The following is an 18,062-nucleotide window of genomic DNA, read 5'->3' as shown; positions in this document are numbered from 1 at the left end:
GAACTAAGATGGGTCCTCAGAGGAGGATGGGGATATATGTCGGATATGAATCTCCCACCATTATAAAGTACCTTGAGCCAACTACTGGTGATGTATTTAAGGCCAGGTACGCGGATTGTCATTTTGACGAATCCACTTACCCACCACTAGGGGGAGATCATAATAAACATAAGCTGGTAAAGGAAATTATACGGAATCAATCATCCTTATAATGGCAAAGATCCTCGGACTATGAAATATGAATTAGACGTCCAAAAGCTAGCTAATTGCCAGATTCCTTTGACCCAAATATATAGTGACTCAATCACATATACCAGCTATGAATGCACCTATAAGAATTGATGTTCATGAAGGACGCAATCAGGTTGCTACAGAGTCTAAGGCCCGTATGAAACGAGGCAGACCAATAAGTTCCGAAGATAAAAACCCTCGGAAACAAAGAAAGGTGCTAAGAATAATTCCGAGGTTACCGTGGTGGGTACCCGTAACATAACCGAACCTCAGTTACCAAATAATGAGACTTGGGACGCCAAGATTCAAGGTACTGATGATGTTCATGATAATAATGAGATCGCGATCATTGATGTTATGTCCGGGATAAAATAGAACTGAAAAGATGTCGACGTCGACAATATATTTGCATACAAGGTAGCACTTGAAATAAAATTGATAAGCGAGGATCTATAACCCACGTCCATAATAGAATGCACTCAATGCACAGATTGGATTAAATATGTGGAGATAACCCACGTCCATAATAAGAATGCACTCAATGCACAGATTGGATTAAATATGTGGAGAAGAGGAATGTATAAGGCCACCTCTCGATATAAAGCCAGTTGGACATAAATGAGTCTTTGTGAGGAAAAGAAATAAATATGGTGATATCGTGAGATATAAAGCACGGCATATTGCACAAGGATCCTCACATAGACCATGAATATATTATGAGGAGATATGCTCCCATGTGGTGGATGCTAAGTCTGGATATATAAATGAAAAGACTTCATTTGCGGCTAATGGATGTAATGCCTGCATATTTATATAAGTCCACTGGATAATATAAGAGATTACCAGAGAGTATTGAGCTCAAATATAAGAAAGGTTCTCGAGAACATCACTGCGCATAAGGCTTGACAAATCCTTTCATGGACTTAGAATAAATGGGCGTATGTAAGATTATAAACGATCCCATCAGTCCATGAATACTCATAAAGAGGTTTGCAAACAAAGGATTTGTAATCATAAGCAGTGTATATGAACCTCTGGGTAATCGACCAAACAGTTGAAAGACCTAGGCATCAAATAAGTCATGTTTGGAATTACACCTTGAGTACATAAATAATGAAATCCTTGTGCATCAAATGGCATACAATAAAGGGTACTCAAAGGAAATTTATAAGGAATAGGCCCGCCCATTGACCAGGCCCAATGGTGGTGAGAAGCCTAAGATTGGATAGTGATCCATTCAGTCCGTAAATGTCATACCTCAGTGTCATAAGAGCTTTAATGTATCTGCCGAGCCACACTAGGCCAGATATATGTTTTGCCGTGAATCTATTATCTAGATTTATCTCATTGTCCAACCCAAAGGCACTGGGACGAGATTACAACATATTCTTCGTTATCTACAAGGTACGAAAGATTTGGGTTTATTTTACACTAACCATCACAAGGAGGGATTAGTTGGTTTTGCTGATGCAGGTTATCTCTCGGATCCGCACAATGGTCGATCACAAACTGGCTATGTTTTCACGTACGGTGGAACGGCAATATCTTGGCGATCTCAAAAGCAAACGATCGCAGCAACATCGTCCAACCATTTTGAAATCTTGGCGATACATGAGGCCAGCCGTGAATGCGTTTGGTTGAGGTCCATGACCCAACATATTATGATCGATTGTGGGATGACCGAAGGGAAGGCAGCACCAACAATAATGTATGAGGACAATGCTGCCTGCATAGCTCAGCTCAAAGATGGATACATCAAAGGAGATAGGACGAAGCACATCTTGCCAAAGTTCTTCTTCACTCATGAATTACAGAAAGCCGGAGAAGTTCAAGTCGAACAAGTTCAATCATGTGACAACTCGGCGGATCTATTCACCAAGTCGCTTCCAACTTCAACGCTCAAGAAGCTTATCAAGCAGATTGGAATGCGACGGCTTAAAGATCTTCAGTGAGCTTCAAATGAGGGGGAGTAATACGTGTTGTACTCTTTTTCCTTCACCACGGTTTTATCCCAATGGGTTTTCCTGGTAAGGTTTTAATGAGGCAACATCCCCAAGCGTATTACTAGCTCACGAAGGTTATGACATCCAAGGGGGAGTGTTATGAATCATAGTGGATTGTCATAACAAGCCCAGTAAGGCCCGGCCCATATCAAGCCCGGTCCGGCCCAATGTTATGGAGGTGTAACTTGTATTAGGGTTTACTTGTAACCTCCTTTGTATGAACCTATATATATGGCTTTAACCTAATGAATAAAGCATCCCAGTTCCCTCTCTATTCTCTATAGTCTATAACACAGTTTAGTTTGAAAACTTTTAGTTTAATTAGTTTGATTTTCAGTTTAACTTTGCATTAAGGAGAGAATGAAAAGACAAAAAAAATATCAGGGGGGAAAAAAGAGCAAAATTAAATAATACTACATTTATAGATTAAATTTTTGATAAAGTTAAGAACGCTGATATATTTAATTTTATTCGATTCGGTTACACCAAGTTTAGCTTAGTTTTCTCACCACGAAAAAATTCACAATCGAAATAAATCATAGTTGGTGTATTACTACTTATCTACTTGATATCTTTCTGAGTTATATACTTTATATATTTTTGTCAATATATTATTCAAAATAGAATTTTAAGAGAGTAGTGTAAAATTTATAAATCCACTGTTATTCAAACATGAATTTTAAAAAGTCTCATGAAATTCACTGTTATTCAACTAATGATTTCAAAATCCACCTTAAAATCCACGGTTATTGAAAAAAATTTGTGGATTTGGCTTTTAATGATTTTGAAGGATTTCAGAGGATTTGGGAGGATTTCTTTAGTTAAAAATACAGAAATCCAAATCTCATGATTTTTGGTGAGATTTGAAAAGATTTTACAAAAGTCATATGAACTTCCCTAAAATCATCAAAATAATTTAAAAACTCAATAAACTTCAAATCTCTTAAAATTCCATTTTGAAATACACCCCTCTAAATAAGCGGATTTAAAATTCAATCTGTAATACAAACTACTAGACTACATCTATTGTTTGAAACCAAATTTCCCAAAATCACAATTTTAATAATTTACTACCAAATATATTTTTGTCAAAACATATACAAAAGTAACATAGATGATGGATACATGCAAAATCAAACAACTGATAATTCTTTTATTTCAGATAACAAATTCAAAGAACAATAAACAACAACAATGACATGAAAACTTGGCAGCAACAACAACAAGACCAAATCAAGGGAAAGTAAACAACAAAGAAAACACAAACACAAACACGAGAATAGAGAATTTTGAAGAAATCCCAAACTATATGCAATTGAGAGCTGCCTTATTAGCTTTTTTCGAGATCAAAGCGCTTTGCATGGCCATATGCATCTCAATCTGCATCCTCTCCACTTCTCTTTGAGCCTCTAACATTGCAGCTAGCTCTGAGTTCACAGAGCTTTTGCTTCCTCCTCCTTCTTCTTCTTTTTTCTTTGCCTCTTCCTCTTTCTTACACGAGTGTAAATGCGTTGCGTAATCACATTTCTTGCAATAATACGACCAGAGATTATCCGGTACGATATCTTCACAAACATCGCATTTGGAAACCAAACCGGGTTGGTTATAAGGAGAGCCGTAAAGAAGAGTGAGTGGGTGTGCGTGTTCTTCACGCTTCACTGTTTCAGGCATTGAAACACATCCGACATGTACATCGTACTGACATGACGCACAGTTGTACGTGAAACTTGACCCGTACTCACCGCAAGCATTACACGTGTACGTTGACTTTGGTGAATAGAGCAAAGTCAAAGTGTGGGGTTGGTGAGACTTGTGGTTGGTTTCACGAGGAAGGTCAAAGCATGACTTGTGCAAGAAGTAATCGCAATCTGATGACTTTGTGCATTTGAAAGCTGCACCAACCAGATCAAGATCACAACCCGAGCAGATGATTTCGTCCTTCGCTTCGCATTTGTGACCGCGAAGTGGATGGTTGTGACTCGGGTGCCTCACAGATTGTCGTGAAGACATTGTAGTATTGATCAATGTTCTTGATTTGGTTATTTGAGAGGTTTTTGTTTGTATTTGTGATTGTGATTATCTTAGGGTTATAATCTATTTATAGCGAAAAATGGAGAAGACTTGATGATAATGGTCTTGGTTTTGAATTTGACTATTATAACAAGTTGTAGTTTATAGTGATTAACTATATATTTGGGAGAACAAAGTCATGGTCTAGGTTATATATAAAAGTATATAACATAAGATGGTTCACATTTGAGATTCAAAGTCAAGATATGCATTATGCATGAAACCATTTGCCGATCTCATTCACGCATCTGTTTTTTTTTTTTTTTTCTAATGTTATAATTAGCTGACTAGTTGTAAATTAAGGTATCAATATTGGATTATCATTATCAAGTTGGGGATAAATAACAATAACGTTGACATAATGACGGATGCTAATGTCAATACTAATCACAATGCCTTTGACTCTAACGCGGCCTGACCTATATATCCACCGTCTATACTCCTTAATTACATAATGTGTTTTTCTGAAATGCATAAAATAAATAAAAAAGTTGTACTGTGACTGAATATAGTTTCCATAAGAATTGTCGAAAATGGTAAAAGAATCATTGGAGATAAAAATACAATGAAAAAGAAACACATCAAATAATATTAAAAAAGGTTTAACGGAAAATATCTTATAAAAAAACAAACATAGAAGTAATTATTATATTTAGTTAGTGTATATCTTTGAATTTTGATTCGGTTGTGTTAAGTACGTTCACAAGTTTCAAAACTTCGTATGGGGTGAATCATGAAGGGATCTGAAATAGAGATGGTCATAATTTACAGATTTGGAAAACAATTGATTAAGGAATCACTGATTGATTTGGCCAATAGAGATTAGAATCATTGAGGAACAAAAAGAATGGAAACTTAATCATGCAAAAATAAACTTGTCAATTTATGTCACTAATTAATTATTACGTAGAAGATTTTGCATGATTTTCTAATTACGATTCGATTCATACATGACAGTATTTTCACCGATGGTCTGATTGTGTATAAATTGGAATATTTTTGACAAGGTCACTACTTATAACAAACGTTACATACGAATATACGATCAAACTCGGTTTCATACGACAAGCTCATGGTCAGGACAAGGAAAATTCGGATTCCGGCTTTTGATAACTCGGATTTAATCGCAAGGTTAAAGAGGACGACCCTCATCGGTAGGATTATGAATCCTGACGTCCAAAGTGTTGGATCACTAGTTTTGATGATGCCTAGACTTTGGAGACTAGAGGGTCGAGTCGTTGGGAAGGACTTGGGATCAGGAACGTTCAGGTTTGATTTCGAGAGAGAGGAAGATATTCTCGAGGTGATGAGAACGGAGCCTTTCAATTTTAACCAATGGATGGTTTCGATTGTGAGGTGGGAACCTATCATAAACAAGAACTACCCATCTGCCATAACGTTTTGGGTTAGAATTGTAGGTGTTCCTTTGCGTTTCTCGACACGTGAGACCTTCGAGGATATTGGGGAGGAGCTAGGTATGGTTCAAGAAGTGGATGAAGAAAACAAGAGGGTCAAAGTGACTATTGATAGTACTAAGCCATTGTGCTTTGAAATACCGATACAATTTGGAAAAGGTGGTAAGGAGGTGATGGTGCGGATGGAGTATGAGAAGCTTTTCGGGTACTGTGGTTCTTGTTTTAGTCTTCGTCATGATGAAGAATGTTGCCCACAAAGTGACTTGCACCACGAAGCATGAAGAAACGAACTAAAGATGGTTCACATTTGGGATGCATTAACTATTCACGAAGTCTTTTAGTTTTTATTATGTATTTGTTTTCTCTAATGATGAGAAAGTATGGTATTCGAAATTTTAATGAAATAATGTGAGAAATAAAAGCCTTTGATTCAAAAGTATAATGTTTGTTTTTGGTTGGATCTATACTGAAACTATAAAAGATTATCTCGACTCAAACCTATACCAAAAGTATCAAAGATCTTATTTTTGTTTTTTTGGTTGGATCTATACCGGAACAATAAAATATTTTCTCAAACGGCCTATACCAAAAGTATCAAAGGTATAGTGTCTTATTTTAAAATGCGTTATTATCTAAAACGTGTATTAATTAGAGTGCAAATTGAGTTTTGAGAAAGTGTGCTAGTGTGTGTACTAAAATGTGTGTTAGAGTGCAACTGAGTTTTGAGAAAGTGTGTTATTTGCTAATTCCCCAAAAGTAAATTTGTGTTCCCTCGGAGAATATGGTTTGGTCAACCAAATCATCAGTTTCAAGTCGTATAATAGTGAAGGCAGACCATTATTCATAATTAAGAGCATATTTTATAACTTACATTCAGACAAAAACTTAACTAAAACATAGATAAGAAAAACAGAAGTAGTAAATTAAAAGAAAGTTGCATCGTATCTCAAGTTAGAAACACCAAAGAGTGGCTTCTCTCTTTTATCTTTTCATCTTCTTTTATCAGTCGCTCGTCGTAAGAGAGGATAGTCCATGGTACGTACCTCCTGTTACTTAAGATTCGATTTGGTATCCGAATCATCATCATCATCTTCTTGTTCTTCTTTTTCTTCTTCTTGTATCAGTCGTCGTAAGAGAAGATAACCTTCTTACAGCAGACTCCTCCCATCATAGGTACCACCTGTTTCTTAAGATTCGGTTTGGTCTCCAAATCATCTTCTTCTTCTTCTACTTTTTCTTCTTCTTCTTCTTCTTCTTCTTCTTCTTCTTCTTCTTCTTCTTCTTCTTCTTCTTCTTCTTCTTCTTCTACTACTTCTTCTTCTACTTTCTTCTTCTACCTGGAGGCTTTCTACCTTAGACCTGGAACATCAAAAACCCTTGTCATCTCGCCTTCGACCTTGATAGCAAAACTCAAAAAGGCAACTAGTACTTAAATCACTTACCAAAGTTTCTCTGCAAGGTTGTACCTAATCAACAACAACAAAATAGCTTTAAAGACATGAAAACTATAGCAAGAAGTTATATAAAAACAAATCTCCATATGGGAAAATCAGTGTTACTTGGGTCGGAGAGGGTATGGAGCTATCTCAGCCACGTCTAGAAAAAGCTCACGATTGTTCTTCTTTACCAGTGCCTACATCATAAAAGATTTAATCAGCAATCGTAACCTAATTCTTGTATAATTTTCATCATAAGTACACTATTCTTCAAATGAGACTATACTTAAACACTTATGGTCATTAAAACAAACAACTCTCACCTTCTCTGCTACATTAGCAGAAACAAACTCAATAAAGCCACATCCCACATGCTGACCCTTGTAGTCTACAATTATAAGTCTAAGAAGAACAACTCGTCCAACAGTTTTGAAAAAATCGATGCTGTAAACATATGAAGGATATATAAATACATCAGTCATGAAAAACTTGCTTCAAGAACGAAACTAAAGGTGCTATACTTAATTACATCTTTGGTATTGTAGTTTTGCAAGGGATATTCGCAATAAAGAGCGTCTTTCTTCTCGCAGCGACTTCCTGAAATTTAAATTGCATAACACTTGTGTTATTAAACTCATAAGCATTTCTTCTAACCTCTACATATTTTGAAAAAGAAATAAAAGAACATGTACGTACCTCAATATAATCAAGAATATCTCACTAAGTCCTTCCACTGCCTCATCTTCCTCTATCAGAAGGCTTTCTTGTCGAAGGTAGTCTTCATACCTGGAATATCATTAAAAAAAGAAAAAAAGATCTTTCCATGGATACCAAAAGCTTCACCCAATGTGCTCTTCTTGATAACAACAAACTCAAGATGCAAATAGTTAAATCCCTTACCAAACCTTGTGATCTATGCAATACCTAGTTAAACAAAAATAATAGCGTACGTTAGTCTTCTGTTATGGTATTATTAAAACTCTAGCAATAAGTTACACATAAACAAATCTTCATAACAATATGGAAAAATCAATATATATACTTGGGTCGTGGAGGGTATGGAGCCTTAATTATCCTCTCTTAACGATATCTGATAATCATGCAAATATATTCACCATTATTTGTTTCCAGTGCCTACAGTATAAAAAGATTCAATCATCAATCCTGATCATTTCAAAATGAACACTTTCATCATTACTATAAACTACTCTCTCACTTTCTCTGCTTCGTCCGCAGAAGCAAACTCAACAAAGCCATCGCCTACATGCTTGCCCGTGTAGTCTACAATAAGTCGAAGAGAAACAACTTGTCCAACATCTTTGAAGAAATTGATGCTGTAAAAATGGAGGATAACATATTAGTCATTAAAAAACTTGCTCCAAGAACGGAAGAACAAAAAATTGAAGGTGCTACTTACATTTCTGATATTTCAGCTTCTCGAGGGAGACGGAAACAAAGAGTGTTCTTTTTCTTGCAACAACTGCCTGAATATAACAGCAAAGTGCGTTAGACTTAGTAGCACGACATAAAAATTGCATAACAACAAAAAACAGACTCATCTCCAGAATAAGACATCTATCGACTTTGTGGCAACAGTTATGTCTAAGCCTGAAATATATTGAAGATATAATAAGAACATGTACCTCAACCACAAAATTGGGAGTTTGGTCATCTTCTTCTATCACAAGGTTTTGTCGTCGAAGGTAGTCTTCGTAACTAAAATATCAAAAACCTTAGTGATCTCTCCATGTACTGTATGCCAAAAACACTTCACACTCGATCACAAAACTTAAAATACAAATAGTTTAATCCTCTTACCAAAGCTTCTCTGCAAGGTTGTGCGGCTTGTGCCTAATTACCAAAAATAATAGCGTTACTACTCTATACCAATAATAATAAGTCATAGCCAATGTTTACATACACTAGTCTCCATATATAACATGGAAAATCAATTTACTTGGGTCGTGGAGGGTATGGAGCTGTCTTAGCCACTTCAAGAAAAATCTTGTGATCATGCAAATATTCACCATTCTTCTTTTCCAGCGCCTAGAGTGTATAGAATATTTATTCACTCAGCAAACTTACTTTCAAATAACTACTTGTGTATTTTTTCATCATTACTACAAAAGTATTCTAACCTTCTTTGCTTCGTGAGCAGAAGCGAAGTCAACAAAAGCATAGCCATCATGCTTACCCTCGTGGTTAACAATAAGTCGAACACTAACAACTTCTCCAACATCTTTGAAGAAATCTTTGCTGTAAAAGAAGAGGTTAAAATATAAGTGTAATGGAAAACTTGCTCCGAGAAAGAAAGTGAAGTTATAAGCTAGTGCTACTTACATATCTGAGATGAGTTTAGTTTGGGGAGAGAGATTGGCAACAAAGAGTACTACATCCTGAATTTTTAACAACCAAGTGTGTTAGCAACAACTCTCTAGGAGAGAAGGACTTAAAATTTCATTAACACCAAAAAAGTGGCCTCAGCTGAAGATTAATCAAGAACATGTACCTCAACAAAATTGGGAGGTGTCTCATCTTCTTCTATAGGAAGGCTTCCTCGTGGAAGGTAGTCTTTGTAGCTGAAAAAAAAAAAAAAAAGACTAGTGAACTCTTCATGTATACCAAAAACTTCATCCAAGGTGCTCTAGATAACAAACTCAAGAGGTAAATTGTTAAATCACTTACCAAACCTTGTAATCTATGCAATACCTAATCAAAAAAATAAAGCGTTAAGTCTTGTGTGATATTGTAATCAAAACTCTAGCAATAATTAACAGAAACAAAGATCCCATAACATTGAATAAAAAAAATCAATATACTTGGGCCGTGGACGTATTGGAGTTTTTTTAACGGCTCTAAGGATTATCTGAGAGCCGAGCAAATATTCACCATTCTTCTTTTCCAACGCCTACATAGGATAATTAAAAGATGATTTAATCAAGCAGCAATTATAAGTAACATTTTTGCATCATTACTATAAAACCACTCTTTACCTTCTTTGCTTCGTTAGCAGAAGCAAACTCAACATGCCCATAGCACAAGTGGATACACGTGCGGCTTACAGAGAGTCGAACGCGAACAACTTTTACAACATCTTTGAAGAAATCGATGCTGTCAAAAAGGAGAAATAAAACATTATCAGTCATGGAAAACTTAAATTAACTAAGGTGGTGCTATAACTTACATATCTGATATTTTAGTATGGTGAGGGAGACAGCAAATAAAGAGCATCTTTGTTGTTACGGCCGCAGATTCCTGAATTTAACAGCACAAGCGTTGTTAGTTAACATAAGATGCTTCATTGAACATGAGGAGACACAATGTAGAGTTAGATAGAGGGCAGCAATGTTATTAGGTGAAAAGTTCCTTGTTTGGGCTTAGAGAGATTTAATTAGGTTACCGTGTATCCCAAGGTTTCTCAAACCCTACTAATCTTATAGATATATGTGTTATGTTATGGGCTGGGCTTTTTTACTGGTTGGGTAGGTTTATGTGAAATATGAAGGAAATATCAGAAATTACAATTTAAAAGAAAAAAAAAAAAAGGAAATACTATGAAGGAACCACCAAACAATTGAGGTGTGACCCTCACGGGAATTTATTTGCGACATTTGTCTCTCAATCGCTCGAGGCACTTATAAAACCCTAAAACTCAAGAGCTATCCTTCGCCGCTGGATCCTCCTCATACGTTGGTCAGATTCTTTTATCTCTCGGCGAGGTATATAAGAAAATGGCTTCACGCTTTTTACTTGCTTTCTTGAATGTTTTTTGTTAAGTGTTTGATGAGGTTCCTATGTTGATTTAGTATCTTTCTCTATCTTTGACTTTTATACAACGGCAAGGTCATCATGCTCATGCGTCAGATGACGACGACTCAGATATTGTTATACAACTCGAATTTAGTCAGAAGGTTAAAGAGGACTACGCTCATCGGTAGGATAATGAATCCTGAGGTTCAGAATATTGACTCATTGGTTACGACGATGCCTAGACTCTGGAAACTAGAGGGTCGAGTGAAAGGGATGGGCTTGGGATCAGGAACGTTCAGGTTTGATTTCGAGAGAGAGGAAGATCTTCTGGAGGTGATGACGATGGGGCCTTTCCATTTCAATCACTGGATGGTTTCCATTGTTCGCTGGGAAAGGATTATACACAAGGACTACCCGTCGTCCATCACGTTTTGGGTTCGAATTGTTGGTCTTCATCCGGATCTCTGGACTTATCAGAATATCCGGATGATCGGGGATCAGCTGGGCACGGTTGAAGAAGTGGATGAAGGGAACGCTATGGTCAACGTGACTATCGATAGTACTATGCCTTTGTGCTTCGAAATGCCTGTTAAGTTTGAAACTGGTGGTGGGGATGTGTTGGTGAAGATGGAGTATGAAAAGCTTTTCGGTTACTGTTCTTTTTGTTTTAGTCTTCGCCATGATGAACTATCTTGCCCAGTAAGCGACTTGTGCAACTAGGAAGAGAATTTTTCGAGTTAATTGGACTAATATGGTTCACATTTGGGATCTAAGTAAAGTGATGCATGCATATATTTTCCGATCTCATTTACGCATCTTGAGATCTTAGTATGTATGCATCTCTAATGAGAAAGTAGAGTAGTTAAATCATCAATGAATATGAGGAAACTTAACCTTTAATGATTCAACTATTTGGATTTCAAACTGTCAAAATCACAGGTAGTAAAGAACTATAACTCCAAATTGCAAACTGCATCTTGCAGTTTCTTTTTTAATCCCCAAAACTCAAAACAAAAGACCAAATATCTTTTATATTTCCTGTAATCCATGTACAGATGTACTGACCAAAACCGGTCGGATCTATGTAGTCAAAATTTTAAGACAACCCAAGTTACAAGCAATGGGTTAAGGTTTATCACTTTATCTCCTTCTCATTTCCTAATATACTCACAACTTGAGTCAAGGGTATAAGGATTTATGTACCAGTAATCTAGCTAGCGAGTCTCCTTGCACTCTTGATTGTTGCAACACAGTAATGCAATCTCCAGAGCAAAATGTCATCCTGAAACAGACATTTGTTGTAAACAGAGTTATAGTTTTCCATATGAACTATTTGACCGGGAGTCTAAGTCACCAAAAGATTTCATGATTCCTTACTTCCTCCTCCATGTTGACGATAACATCATCAGGCATTTCTCTCCCCAAAGCTACATAGTGGTTTTTAATGATTTCAGCAACGCGTTCAAGATTTGGTCCAGGTAGCTCCTTAATTGATTTCTGAAGTTCCCGCTTCTCACCACGGCGCATAGGTCTGTTGACAAGACTTAACAAACAAACACATAAGTAACAATTGGAAGAAGAATATCTAACTATATATATGGAGAGATAGAAGGATAAGAGACTGTATATCAAACCTGCATGTGGTGACCACGTTGTCAAGTACTTTCTCAAGTTGCTGCTGCATTTCGTTGATCTATTCAAAGCAGAGAGAAAAGCATAACATTAGATGTTTTGGGAGCTCGAAATGTTAACAGATTAATAATGTTCCTTAGAGAATTACTTGGGAACGAAGATCACTCGAATGTTTGCTCACTATTTCCTTAACAAGACTAGGATCAGACTTCATAAGTAACTTTAAATCATCCTCCACCTAAGGAAACAAATGTGAGGAACGAAAAGGGTTTGATAAATATCTATCAGGCAAAGAATGTAAGAACCATATTATCTCACCTCTTTAAACGTAGGATCCGCAGGAATCACAGGCTCTTCATCAGTTGGTGGTATAGATGGTTTTTTGTTACTCAATTGAGACATCAGGTGCAGTGATTCAACACGTGACTGCATCTGCAAACGAATTGGGTAAACATTAATATCTCTCAATTAAAAGCTAAATCTAAAGCCTCATCAAACTAAATATATATTCCAAAATAAGTCAGAGTACCTCATCAGCCTCTGGAACGGAATCCAACACGCACTGCCTTAACAAGGCATTCAACTTCTCGTTTTTGAGATCAGACAACTCAGCTCCTATAACTTCAGAAGAAGACTTGTGAGTAGCTTCATGTTTATGATGAGGGACCTTCTCTTCTTGAGACAAGAGGTCTTCTACTTGAGCTCTATAGTAGCCAAAAAAGTCTGGTCCATTCCTGCTCCTCTCCAATGAAGGAGGCATATCTTCTGATGTTCTTTTAGTCATAGCTGTTCTCAGTTGAGGAGATATAAAAATTGAAAATCTCAGCAACAAGCCACAATGCCAAGAAATCTTAAGCAATACCATACTAAACCAACATTGTCTGTGAATAAAATCAAAACATAAGCACACAAATCTTCCACAATACCCAGATTTTTTTTTTTACCCACATTCTTGGTCCTGAGATCAACAAGATTAGTTCAAAATATATGATACACAAAGCGTAAAACAAAACCTAAGATATATATCAAAATCATCGATTTTAGGGATGAACACGACCACCTTATAATACTGTAAAATTCCAAATTCTAAGCCCTAAGGTTAAAAAGAGAATCTCAGAGAGCCTAATGCAGCAAGATTGTGACCATAACATCAGAACATGTCAAGCGATTATAATATCGTACAATTTCACAGATGAAATCGAAATTTCGAAAGATTGATGAAATTTGTTTCACAGCGACCTGCCAAAAACTCAAAACAAAATCGAAATACACCATGAACACAACAGAGAAAGAAAGAGAGAAATAGTGTTCTACATGAGCATTGGCGAGACGAGACAAGTAGAGACGAGCGATTTCAAAACTCAGCAATATTGTAAAATAGCGAGGTTTCGCTTTTCTTGATGCTGAAGAAGAAATGAAAGAGCGAGTAGAGAAAAAAAAAATACACTAACCGAATCATACGCCACCGGAAAAAGGAACAGTGAACGCTGCGACGAAGCAGAGGGAGCCAAAGTTCTAACGGAAAGAAATGTCATCTTCTCTAATCTCTCACTGATCTTTTTTTATCTGCGGATATTAGACTGTATGCCGTCTTGTCGTTACTCACAACAGAAACTACACGTCGTTTCTTGATGTAGACTAGCACGTCACACTCACACGTGTTTAATTAGATTATATTATTGGAAAATTGTAAATAAAGAAAGAAAGTATACTTGTAGTCAATTAAATATCTAATTTTTATTAACTTTCTAATAAATTACAATTATTTTTTACTTTGCTAAATAAAATTATGTTTTTTCTAACTAAATTATTTTTCTCTAATTTTTAAAGTTTTTAACCCTAAATTGATTCTCGATATCGAAAAAAAAATCATAGGAATTGATTTAATCCGTTTGTCTTGGAATTTCTGTGATAATGACTTTCAATGCATGTTGTAAAACATTCGAATATCACATTTGTATTAATTTTTACAATATTTAAAATTCCATTTACTGTCCCTACCAAAAAAAAATTCCATTTACTGTTTAAAAATATATCAATAGAGAAACCAGTCAAAAAATTGTTCATCATTTACTTTAATATTGTATCTTATTTGGAAAGTTATGCAAAGTTATTGAAAGTTCATGATTTATCTAGAAAGTAATTAAATTTGGACATTTTATTCACCATAAGTAAAATTCATGATTTTTTTCAACGCTTTTTGTAAGTTCATGTTTTTTATTTACATTATCCCCATATATTTGAGTATTATTGTTTCTACATCTCTTTATTTTTACCTCATTTTGATCCTTTGTATATTTTCTTACAAATTTTGTATTTTCAATATTGTTCTTTTTTATTCATCACATAGATATATATTGGTAATTAAGTTTATCACAAAACAAAGCGCAAGAAGAACATTGTATAAATCTATTTTTTTAACATCTTTTAACTTTATTAATTAGGTATAAATATAATACAAGAAATTTTCAAGCCAAAAGGGAACAATACACATCTAACACAAAGATCGAACTGAAAGAGCTGAACTTCTTGAAAATCCACTCTATATGAAATTCATACGAATTTCTAAGCTGAACTCAACTTTCCAATTCAAAATATTAGTTAAAAGTATTAATATCCAATTTTATAAAAAAAGTATTAGTTAGATACTCAATGAAGCATTCAATTAATTAGATAAATAGATACAATTTTGAATAGACGACAAGAGCTATATCTAATCCCATTTAATTTGGGCTTGAATCATGTAGACCCTCTAATGCGGTTTGAATGTTTAACTAACCTATCAATGATTTGTATAGGAAAAACGTTAATTAACCTCTGCATTAAAATTTTCGTTAACTAAGGAGGTGTTATTAGACTGAGGGTTTTAATAGATTTTGATTTATCATGTGATATAAAAGATTTTAAAGTCTAGTTTTTCTTATGCATATCTCGTAGATTTGAATGTTATTATTATCTATCTAATATTTTGAGCTTCTTGTCTATGTGTGGTAAGAGGATCTACGACAACAATTTTAGAGGAATTCAATTTTTATTGCAAAATGAACGGAAATGATTAACCGGTAAGTCCACTTTATTTGTCACTAGTCGGTTGTCCGCGCTACGCGCGGGAGTTTATTATATTGTTTATGAGTAATTGGTTCGTATTTTATTTCCTACTTATTTTTTTCACTATACCTTATTTTACTTCTTTTAAAACTTAAATTGTGTTTGTATAGAAAAACTATTGAGTTTTAGCTTCATTAGTCATTGAGAAATTAAGTGTGTATAGTATAAGTCGAAGTGTGAGCGTAAATGGAAGTGCTGTTGATAATCATTGAGAAACGTGTACTATTAGGGTTTTTACCAAATATAGATCTAGATGTTAATTTTTTGGGCCCTTTTATATGTTGGCATGAAATTTGAACATGATTTGTGGGTTTCGGGCGGATTGTTATATTTTTAATTGTTTACATTATCTCTTTATATATTGTCATAATTTTTTATTTTTTGTTTTACGTTTTCCTTTTTTGGATTTGTCGTACTTTATATCTCGTAATTATCATTTATATACTATTATATATTTTTTCTGATTTTATGTTTTATATATTTTTTTGTTTTTTCATATGGAACAATTTTTAAATTTAACATATTAGTATAAATTACTTTATATTTAGTTTATTTCATTTAATAATGTTTTATTTTAATTTTCAATTTTATGAAATATAGTTAATTTTTTATTTTGTTTATTAGTTTAACATATGTGTTGTATTGGAAACAAATAGTTAAATTCATATTGGAAACTTTTAAAGAAATATTATTTTTATTTTTACTTTTTTATATGTTTATAAAAAAAATGAAAATTCATGTTTCGGTCCGACCTATATCATTTATGTTAGAAACTTTTTTGAGACATAAATTAGATAGATTTATATTCTCAAAATTTCTTACTTTTTGTTCTATTCCCGTTAAATCCCATTATATTTAGGTTTACATTGTGTAAATATAATCATATATATATTTTAAACATTCACTAAAAACTATAATCTATTATTTATATATTTGTTAGTATAATCGATAATTAGTAAGTTTTTTAACTTTTAATCAATTATCTTTTTTAGTTTTATAATGTATAATATAAAAAAAGACCTTTCATATTCATTTTTGAAAAACTTATTTATATAGGTTTAAATATTAAAATTAAATGATAAAATGGTATAATTAATTTTAAAAATTAAATAATAAAATGAGGTGGATGATGATGTGGCTTAAGGAGAAGAGAGAAAAAGTTAACTTTATATATATAGATAACTCATAACTTAACTTTTATGTATGTCATAAAAAAAATTAACTTTATGTGTAATAGAGTATAAGCTTAAGATATAAAACCTTACATCAAAATATATAAAATAGTACATCATAAAGTTGATAATAATTATAAGGGATACACAAAGCGGAAAAACTTAAACCATCCCAAAATTTATAAAAGATAGAAGAATTATGATGACCTTAAAAAAAATATAACAAAAAAATAAACAAGAAAAAGATAAGCAAAAAAATAAGTAAAACTAAGCAAAACATAAAGAAAATAATTATATTCGAATTTAAGTCCTTAAAATAAATTAGATGATTATCAATTACATACATGCACAAACAATATAACAATAATACTTCAAGAAAAATCAGTTTATATATGTTTATCTCTAAGCTTTAGCTTTATATGAGTATCTCGTCGAGATGTCATTGTGAATTGGTGATTCCCATACATTTACTCGGTATAAAAACTACAATTGAACCTAAAAACATCTTCAATAGGGGTGTTTAGTGGATTGTTAAGAGTTGTTTAAGAGTAAAATTGATTAAATTTAATAGAACCCATAAAAAATATTAAAGATCGATACTTAATTAGTGGTTTTAATTAAGCATCACCTAAGAATTATGACGTGTCGATCATTGATTGGATGATATATATTTATTTTCTTCTCTCGTGTGTCTCTCTCTCATGTGCGACGACAAAGACTGATCTCGTTTTTATCACCGTCAGTGACTTTGGTTCAAGGATGCTCCGATCTCTTTCTCATGGTTTCTAACTGATTTCCTCTGTATATTGTGATGAATAGGTATATGTGAAACGATATCTAAAATAAATTACAATTAGCAGTGTAATTGTAATTATTTCTCTTGGACTTTCTTAGTTTTCAAATAATATTCAGATTTTAAATATACAATATGTCACACTCATGCGCACTATAGTTATATATGTCTTAGTTAATTAACAATGACCTAAAAACACTTATTAGAATCTACAAAAATCTTTGAGAATTTTAAAATCTTTAAAACTTTTGAAATCCACAAACTCTTTTAGATTCAACCTCCCAATAACCCCCCAAGAATCATCATTAACTCGTACGTTTATCTTGGTCACGGAAAAATTGAAAGAGAGTGTTCGTAATTAAAAATGTTTGACCGCATCAAGAACCTGTTTCGACTTTCTAATATTTTGGTTTACTAATCATTTGAATTTAATGTTGTGAATAGATTCTTGG

The 18,062-nt window shown here is 33.9% G+C and overlaps 4 protein-coding genes, 1 long non-coding RNA gene and 1 pseudogene across 7 annotated transcripts; 3 read left to right on the top strand and 3 right to left on the bottom strand.

Moving 5' to 3' along the window:
* The first annotated feature begins 6 nt into the window (after positions 1-6).
* On the top strand, positions 7-2,508 carry LOC111829586. Its single transcript, XR_002832954.1, has 2 exons — positions 7-1,635; positions 1,705-2,508. It is a non-coding gene; the product is annotated as an uncharacterized LOC111829586 (long non-coding RNA).
* An 859-nt stretch (positions 2,509-3,367) lies between these two features.
* LOC17879274 lies at positions 3,368-4,311 on the bottom strand. Its single transcript, XM_006286004.2, has one exon. It carries the CDS (start codon positions 4,242-4,244, stop codon positions 3,540-3,542), a length of 705 nt encoding a protein of 234 aa, XP_006286066.1. The 5' UTR covers positions 4,245-4,311; the 3' UTR covers positions 3,368-3,539.
* A 1,065-nt stretch (positions 4,312-5,376) lies between these two features.
* LOC17880242 lies at positions 5,377-6,013 on the top strand. Its single transcript, XM_023778577.1, has 3 exons — positions 5,377-5,607; positions 5,752-5,789; positions 5,914-6,013. Exons 1-3 carry the CDS (start codon positions 5,377-5,379, stop codon positions 6,011-6,013), a joined length of 369 nt encoding a protein of 122 aa, XP_023634345.1.
* A 591-nt stretch (positions 6,014-6,604) lies between these two features.
* On the bottom strand, positions 6,605-10,766 carry LOC17878675 (annotated as a pseudogene).
* On the top strand, positions 10,486-11,646 carry LOC111829671 (uncharacterized protein At4g02000-like). Its single transcript, XM_023779501.1, has 2 exons — positions 10,486-10,874; positions 10,999-11,646. The coding sequence occupies exon 2, from the start codon at positions 11,005-11,007 to the stop codon at positions 11,623-11,625; it is 621 nt and encodes a 206-aa protein (XP_023635269.1). The 5' UTR covers positions 10,486-10,874; positions 10,999-11,004; the 3' UTR covers positions 11,626-11,646.
* Positions 11,647-11,910: 264 nt separating this feature from the next.
* On the bottom strand, positions 11,911-14,100 carry LOC17879407 (bromodomain-containing protein 4). 3 transcript variants are annotated; one of them, XM_023779372.1, is made up of 7 exons: positions 13,989-14,100; positions 13,067-13,323; positions 12,856-12,969; positions 12,686-12,775; positions 12,540-12,598; positions 12,283-12,448; positions 11,911-12,187 (listed from the first exon to the last, which is right to left on the bottom strand). In XM_023779372.1, the coding sequence occupies exons 2-7, from the start codon at positions 13,319-13,321 to the stop codon at positions 12,116-12,118; spliced, it is 756 nt and encodes a 251-aa protein (XP_023635140.1). In that variant the 5' UTR covers positions 13,322-13,323; positions 13,989-14,100; the 3' UTR covers positions 11,911-12,115. The 3 variants fall into 3 exon arrangements, with proteins under 3 accessions (XP_023635140.1, XP_006284425.1, XP_023635141.1); XM_006284363.2 differs by having other exon boundaries at positions 12,283-12,436; positions 13,989-14,098; XM_023779373.1 differs by lacking the exon at positions 13,989-14,100 and adding an exon at positions 13,720-13,977.
* Positions 14,101-18,062: the final 3,962 nt, after the last annotated feature.

Source organism: Capsella rubella, unplaced genomic scaffold (assembly GCF_000375325.1).
Source record: "Capsella rubella cultivar Monte Gargano unplaced genomic scaffold, Caprub1_0 scaffold_7, whole genome shotgun sequence".
Taxonomy (NCBI): domain Eukaryota; kingdom Viridiplantae; phylum Streptophyta; class Magnoliopsida; order Brassicales; family Brassicaceae; genus Capsella; species Capsella rubella.
This window is presented reverse-complemented; position numbering and strand designations above follow the sequence as displayed.

What these genes read in the sequence shown, in the direction of transcription:
- LOC17879274 (XM_006286004.2), bottom strand. Translation starts at nt 4,244, where the DNA reads ATGTCTTCACGACAATCTGTGAGGCACCCGAGTCACAACCATCCACTT.
- LOC17880242 (XM_023778577.1), top strand. Translation starts at nt 5,377, where the DNA reads ATGGTCAGGACAAGGAAAATTCGGATTCCGGCTTTTGATAACTCGGAT. An exon ending in GAGAGGAAGATATTCTCGAG is followed by an intron (nt 5,608 to 5,751) that starts GTGATGAGAACG and finishes TCGACACGTGAG; the next exon opens with ACCTTCGAGGATATTGGGGA. An exon ending in GAGGAGCTAGGTATGGTTCA is followed by an intron (nt 5,790 to 5,913) that starts AGAAGTGGATGA and finishes ATGGAGTATGAG; the next exon opens with AAGCTTTTCGGGTACTGTGG.
- LOC111829671 (XM_023779501.1), top strand. Translation starts at nt 11,005, where the DNA reads ATGCTCATGCGTCAGATGACGACGACTCAGATATTGTTATACAACTCG.
- LOC17879407 (XM_023779372.1), bottom strand. Translation starts at nt 13,321, where the DNA reads ATGACTAAAAGAACATCAGAAGATATGCCTCCTTCATTGGAGAGGAGC. An exon ending in CCGTTCCAGAGGCTGATGAG is followed by an intron (nt 12,970 to 13,066) that starts GTACTCTGACTT and finishes ATTCGTTTGCAG; the next exon opens with ATGCAGTCACGTGTTGAATC. An exon ending in CGGATCCTACGTTTAAAGAG is followed by an intron (nt 12,776 to 12,855) that starts GTGAGATAATAT and finishes TTGTTTCCTTAG; the next exon opens with GTGGAGGATGATTTAAAGTT.